General features: G+C 57.5%; 1 protein-coding gene across 7 annotated transcripts in view; it reads left to right on the plus strand.

Annotated features, from left to right (window-relative positions):
- Window positions 1–3,717, plus strand: part of PTPRS (protein tyrosine phosphatase receptor type S) — a 60,581-nt gene extending 56,864 nt beyond the window's left edge. For all 7 annotated transcript variants that reach the window (XM_044916652.1, XM_044916714.1, XM_044916645.1 and 4 more), the window contains 4 exons: window positions 84–209; window positions 2,042–2,196; window positions 2,363–2,498; window positions 3,136–3,717. In XM_044916652.1, the coding sequence (XP_044772587.1) occupies window positions 84–209; window positions 2,042–2,196; window positions 2,363–2,498; window positions 3,136–3,204 (486 nt within the window). In that variant the 3' untranslated portion in view covers window positions 3,205–3,717. The remainder of the gene's footprint in view (window positions 1–83; window positions 210–2,041; window positions 2,197–2,362; window positions 2,499–3,135) is intronic.
- Window positions 3,718–7,142: the final 3,425 nt, after the last annotated feature.

A 7,142-nucleotide genomic window follows, 5' to 3' on the forward strand; every position in this document is an offset into this window, starting at 1 on the left:
GGGGGGGGGGGCCGGTGAGCCACAGACCAGGGCGGGGGTCGGGACTCAGGCCAGGCTGACTGCAGCTGCCGTCTCCTCCACAGGAAAAATGTCACCAGTACTGGCCAGCTGAGCGCTCCGCCCGCTACCAGTACTTTGTGGTGGATCCGATGGCGGAATACAACATGCCTCAGTATATCCTGCGGGAGTTCAAGGTCACGGACGCCCGGGTGAGTGTGGGGAGGGATCGCTGGGAGATTCTGGAATCCTGGTCCTGCTGCTCAGAACCTCATGATCTGGACAGGGCTTCCCTAGTTGGGGGTAGAAGCAAAGACCCGGGGGTAGGAATAAGCACTGGGGGTTGGGTTGTCAAAGTGGACCAATCCCTCCAGCACCAAACAGGTGGGCGAGAGCGCTGCGTCCCGGTGCTGATCCCACAGTGTCCCCCCGGGAGCATGTGCAGCACCCCTCACTAGGGAGCAAGGTCCAAGGGGATGGTGTAAGAGGGCGTGAGCGGGGTGTTCCGTGTGGAGGACGGCGTGGCAGCGCTGCAAGCGGGGTGGGGGAGACATGACAGAGAGTGCAGGGGCTGGGCCATGGAGCCGTGGGCTGGAAGAGGGTCTTGAATAGCGGGGTTGGGTCGCAGCACATAGCGGGGAGAGGGGAACGAAGGGTAGGCGATGTTGGCAGGTGAGGATTCTGTGGAGAAGGGGGTGGTCTGCCGGCAGCTGGTGGAGACTGGCAGTGGCAGGTGGCTTCCCCGGTGGGAAGACAAAGGATCACTCTGAGGTGGGAGAGGGGGCGGGTCAGTCACGACGTTGCCAGTGGGTGGCGAAGCCCGATGAACACCAGTGTGGCTGGTCGTGGCGCTTGGCTGGTGCAAGACTGTGCCGTTGGATTGGTTGGACGTGGGACTGGAGAATCCGTGGATGGTGCTGGTGGACGTGGTAGAGGGAGACAAGCATGGACAGTGTCGGGTTGGAGGCAGGCGGGATTGGAGAGTGAATGCAGGTGACAGAGGGTGGAGAATGCCCGCAGAACGTGGTCCCCTAGGTCGGCAAAGGGGGAGGTGTTCTCAGCCCCGGGCGGGGGAAGAGGAGCTGGGAGAAGGGCAAGCGTTTGGCCCGTGGCGGGTGAGAAAATCCATGGAAAATGACTTTGGGTAGCAGAGAATGACGAGCGTTCGTTGACCAATGCTACTCGTGCTGTTGATGGTACCAGACCGAGGAAGGCGGGAATGGAGGCCGTCGGGGTGAGGGGGTATCGCTGGATGGCACCATTTGGGTGGAGAGAGCATGACTGGGAACCCAGAGGGTGAGGGAAGGATGGAGGAGGTCCGTGGAAGACCGCGCCCACAGATGGCGAGGGTGAAGGCTTACTAGTGATGAACTGCGGGAAATGGGGCCATTGGGTCGCCATGGCTGGAGCCCGGCAGAGAGCGACGGTGTTGACTGGGACTGCTGGGGAGTGGGAAGGGGGGATGGAGAAAGTCCGTGGAAGGTGGGTGCTGGTGGACACGGATTAGTTACCGGCCGTGGGTGGTGAGAGGCGGGATGATGGTGTCGGTTGGTGCTTTTTAAGTGACAGACGAGAGTGAGTAATGGGTGGACAGTGGACGACAGCGTGGTGTTGGGTGGTGAAGGGTGGAAGGTGATGGAATGGCGCGGAGCTCCGGATGGTAGAGTGGAGGAGGATGCAGGAGCATGGCGGCAGAGAATGGCACTGAGAAGGGCAGGTGTCGGGTGCCCCGCGGGATGGTGGCCAACGGTGGTGTTGGATGTCACTTTGGCCGCGGCGGATGGCACCGGACGTGTGGACTGGGGGGCGGTGGGTGGTGGCATATAAGATGGCATCGTTGCTGGATGCAGAGGTTGGTGGATGGGGAGGAGCGTGGCGTTGGCACCCTTAGATGCTGACAAACAGCGAGTCCCCAGGGCAGGTGGCAGGAAACGGGGCTGAGGACGGGGAACGCTGGAGGGTGGTGTTGGCTGGAGACGGAAGATGGGACGGGAGGCCGGCCCGGGCGGGAAGCCAGCCATGACCGCCGCTGGTCTCATTCCAGGATGGCCAGTCCCGGACGGTCCGGCAGTTCCAGTTCACGGACTGGCCGGAACAGGGCGTGCCAAAGTCAGGGGAGGGCTTCATTGACTTCATCGGCCAAGTGCACAAGACCAAGGAACAGTTCGGCCAGGACGGCCCCATCTCCGTCCACTGCAGGTGAGCTGTCCCTCAAGCCCAGCTGGGGCAACTGAGGCCCAGCGAGCACAGCCTCGAGCCTCCCCCAGGCTCGCGAGTTTGGGCTCTCTTTGTGCCTGAGGAGTCGGGCAGTCACAGGGGGCTGTCCGGAGCACCCAGCGCTGAACGGCTGTGCTCGCCCCAACAGTGCCGGCGTGGGCAGGACGGGCGTCTTCATCACGCTCAGCATCGTGCTGGAGCGCATGCGGTATGAGGGCGTGGTGGACATCTTCCAGACGGTGAAGATGCTGCGGACCCAGAGGCCGGCCATGGTGCAGACGGAGGTGAGAGCCGCGTGCAGGGCCCCGGCTGCCAGGCCCCACACTTCTGCCCCCTGAGCCTCAGGTTCCTCTTCTGTGAGATGGGCGCAGTCCACCTCGACTCCGGGTTGTCGCGGGCAGAAGTTCTTCGACAGCCGTTTGGGGCTAGAAGGGGATTAGTTCTACCTTTTGACCCAAGAGTAGAGTGAAATTCAGAGCCGAGAAGCAGCCCACAGAGTGGGCAGAGAGGCGTCCGTCCCAGTTCCAAAGTCACAGCAAGTTCATGGCTCAGCCAGGATCCTGACACGGGCCAGAGTTCCGGAAATCCACCCCGCCCCCAGATGGGGAAAGTGAGGCCCAGAGCTAGAAGGGACTTCCCTGGGATCATGTGGTGGGCATTCCAAGTGTCCTCAAGGCTGTCCCTTTCCGTCACTGGGGAGGCAAAGCTGGAGTCGGACCCCCAGCCCTGAGGGCCCTGCTGCAGGGGGAGGGTGCTTCCAGGCAGGTAGAGGGGAGGCCGTTCCGGGGCCAGAGCCCAGCCTGTGTGGCGCCGCCCCTGTAAGAACCAGGCAGCGGGCCGGCTCCTGAGGGCGATGGGGGGCCCCGGGAGGCCACAGGGCACGGAGGCCCTGACCGAGCCCCCGCCCCCTCCCTCCCACAGGATGAGTACCAGTTCTGTTACCAGGCTGCGCTCGAGTACCTCGGGAGCTTTGACCACTATGCAACCTAAAGCCATGGTCGCCGCCGGCCAGACTCCACCGGCCCCGGATGCCTCTGCCCCTGCCGGGTGGGCCCCCGGAGACCTGGACCCCCGGCCAGGGCGGGAGGAGGGAGCGGCCACGTGTCTGCACGGCCTCCAGGAGCAATGCGGCCCCCCGAGCCCCCCGTGCAGGGCCCAGCAGCCTCCTTGGCACCGGCCGCCGCCTTCCGAAACTTGGCACATTCCTCATTTCCTTCCAATTCCAAACGAGAGATTCCTGGGGGGGGGGGGGGAGGCAGTGAGCAAACAGGGCTTCTCCCCGGAACCAGAGGAGGGCAGGGCCGTGTGCTTGAGCCCCAGTCCTCCCCCGCTCCCCCCGGGGGGGCCCTCCTGGTCTGCAGCCTGCGGGGCGCCGCCGGGCCGGGGGTGCAAAATTCAGCTTTCTTTTCAGACTCTGTGTAACTGTATCCAGTGACATTTCTTTTTTTAAATAGTGTATTTTTTTTTTCATTTTTTTTTTTTAAAGAAGAAACAAACCGAAAAAGGAAAAAAAAAAAAAAAAAAAAAACTCGCCAGTCAACAAATTTAAAAAGAACTTTGCTTATTCCTGTTCCGTTCACAGACAAGTCTATTGTTTCACCGCAGAGAACGCTCTCGCGAGGCGGTTGCGTTGGCAGGTGCGCGGGCCCGCGACCCGCCCCGGGCGGCCTGGCTTCCTCCCGTCACCGTCCTCGGAAGGTGTGCCTCGCTCAAGAACAGGAGGCCCTTGTGCTCCTGGTTTCTTCCCTTTTTTTTTTTTTGTTTTTTTTTTTTTTTTTTTTTTTTCCTTTTTTAATTCTGAACCATACCAGGGACCGGTCGGGGGGGGGGGCGGTGGGGGTGGGGGGACAGGGGGCTCCGGCCCACCAGCGTCAGGTTCAAAAACCCACTGGTGTGGGTGCTACCGCCGAGGAGAGGGCAGTGACCCCCACCCCGAACCCCGCCACCTGAACTCCCCCCAATCTCCCGCCCCCGAGGAGGAGGACTGAACAAAACAGGGGGTCCCGCTTCTTCCGGGAGAGAGAGGCCATGTTCTGCTCGGATCAGGGACCCTTTCCCCCTGGGACTATGGGACAGTTTTGGGGCAGAAGCAGAAGGATGGGATTCCCCCCCCCACCCCTGAGCAAGTGAGTTTTTCTCTTTGTACAAGAACAGATCTGCCGTTTGCTTTCAACACTGTTCATTCAAACGGAAGCAGCTGGGTGGTTTTCCCACCTCTGCGTATGTAGATATATTGACTTTGTATTAAAGGAAGATCGTCTGACCCCGGCCGGTGGTGGAGTATTTGTCATGCCCCCGTCCATCCCTGGGGAGGGCGGGCGGGCGCCTGCAGGGCTCATGCGTTCTCGTTCCGTCGTGTACACAGTCTGGTAAGGAAAGAGGCCCAGAGAGGTGGTGTTGCTTGTCCGAGATCACACAGGGCCTGAGGGGCCATAGTGGGATTGGAGCCCAGAACCGAGGCTCTGGTCCTCCAGGGGCCGCCTCACGTCCTCAGTGATAATTGCGACCGTGGCTGGCCATCTGCCGTGGGCCACCTCTCTGAGGTGTGGGAGTCATCAGCCCAAGCTACAGGTAAGGAACCCAAAGCTCAGAGGGGCGGCCACCATGGAGTCACACAGTGGGTTTGAAGCGGGGCTGGGATTCACGCCCTCGTCAGTCTCCTCCATGGCCAAGGGGGTCGGTGATGGAGCGGAGTCCACAGAGGGAAGCACAGGGTTGGAGCCGCTATTCTTCCCAAGCTGGAGGTCACCCGGTGAGTGGATCCAGACGCCGAGCCAGTCAGATGCTGGGGCACGAAGCGGGAGCCGAGTCTCTTCCTGCTCCGACCCAGGTGCTAGATAGGGGTTGAGCAGTCCCTCCCACGGTCACAGAGAAGCTCCAGGGACAAGAGAGGGAGGTCTTAGTGAGGCCAGGGGCCCCACTTAGGAAGGGTGGGGCCACCCATTTGAGAAACCATCAGATCCAGGAGGCAGAAAGTATATATAAAAGGTGCCACGAATAAGCTTAGTTAAATAGATTGATCAAATCCTATATCCCCTACCCCCAGAGTTCTCAAACGGGAAACATTTCTACAGATCCGCAGTGGCGATCTCCACAAATCCCAAGAAACCAATAGTAGATAAGATAACCAGACCTTGGCCCCAAGGAGTAGATTCTGTGATAAAAAGTTAGCCCTCCCCAAGAAGGGCCTATGGTGGGAAATTTTAAAGCACTTTTCCTAAATAAGGCAAAGGTTAAAGAAGGAATCAACATAAAAATTACAAAGCCTTTGAAACTGAGCGATTGATTCAGTGAGTATGTTACATCGTGAAATCTGTGGGACGCGGACAGAGGGGTACCCAGAGAAACATGTACAGCCTCGAACACGCTGAAAACAAGGAATTCTGAAAAATAAGTGAGCTTAAGAAATAAATGAACTAGGCTTTCAATTCAGTTAACTAGAGAAGAACAGAATAAATCTAAATAAAAAGATAAAAGTTGGATCTAACTCTGGACAGTTTTGAGGTTATTCAAAAACTTTTTGAAAACACCAGAAGTAGATAAATCATCGGTTAAGTACAATCAAGAAATGAGAGTAACCAGGAAGGTGAGAATTAATTACAGATAAGCTTTTTTTTTTTTAATTGTGAAGTGTATCAGGGGAGCTGGGGGGGGGTGATGGAGGTGGTGTGGGAGGTGTCCCTGTCCCACTGCAGGAGGGGTGAGGGGGGAGGACAGACCTTAAAGGAAGAAAGATTAAGAAGCACATGGGACACTGAGCAGCTCCTGAGCTCTGACAAGTAGGGAGGAGGGATCTTTTTAGTAACGGATTGTGGGACAAAAGGGACAGGACTGTCAGGTTATTTTTTTTTTTTTTTTAAGATTTTTATTCATTTGAGAGAGTGAGCGAGCAAGAGAACACGAGTGGGGGAGGGCAAAGGGAGAGGGAGAAGCAGACTCCCCACTGAGCAGGGAGCCCGACGTAGGGCTTGCTCCCAGGACCCCGGGATCATGACCTGAGCCGAAGGCAGATGCTTAACCAACTGAGCCACCCAGGTGCCCCCAGAACAGTCAGATTCTAACCCAAACCTGGTCTTACCTGAATCATGCAGGTCTTACTTGACCAAGACTGCTCTGCCCTCAAAGAACCCAGCCCTCAAAACCCCTCTAAGGAAGAATCTCTTTTTTCCCTTCCTTGGTCTCCCGAGCCATTGAAGCAGAAGCGTCTAAATAGGGTCTACCTTCCCCTCCTAACTGGAAACTGGACAAGGAGGATCTTCAGGGAAAGTTAATGTGTCTGACCCTCAGCTTTGGGGCTCAGCCCTTGAGATGCTCATGCTTATGATTGGTGGTAGGTGACAGTGGGTAGGGATTGATCTGAAGACTTCTGGGAAACTGAGGACCTTAAGGAATTGCCTCAACCCACAGACATGATCACCGAGATGGCATCTCCAGTCGCCTTGGCCCTTACCACAGGATACCATAGCATCCACCCCTGTTCATTGAGCACTTACTGTATGCTCGGCTCATGGAGTCTCATTTAATCCAACAATGCACTGGTGGACAGATAAGGAAACTGAGGCTCAAACAATTCAGGTCCCTCACCCAGGATCACACAGACAGTAAGTGGTGGAAACAGGACACGGAGCCGAGTTTGCCCATTTCCCAACTGCCCATGGCCACCCTCACCCACACAGAGCAGCCCCAGGCTGGAAGTGACAGAGCCTAGAGCAGAGCCATCACCAAGCCCATCACCAAGGGGCCAAAGCGTTCTAGGGCTCTGGGGCCGGGGGGGTGGGGTGGGGTGGGAGGGCGATACACACTGTGTCCGAAACACCACCACCTTAAACTGTTTAAAGCAAAAACATCCCTAAGAAAGAAATAGCTCAAACCACAGCAATACAGGGGACGGAACCTAACTCAGGAATGCAAAGATCAAGCTGACGAAA

Source organism: Neomonachus schauinslandi, chromosome 1 (assembly GCF_002201575.2).
Source record: "Neomonachus schauinslandi chromosome 1, ASM220157v2, whole genome shotgun sequence".
Taxonomy (NCBI): Eukaryota; Metazoa; Chordata; class Mammalia; order Carnivora; family Phocidae; genus Neomonachus; species Neomonachus schauinslandi.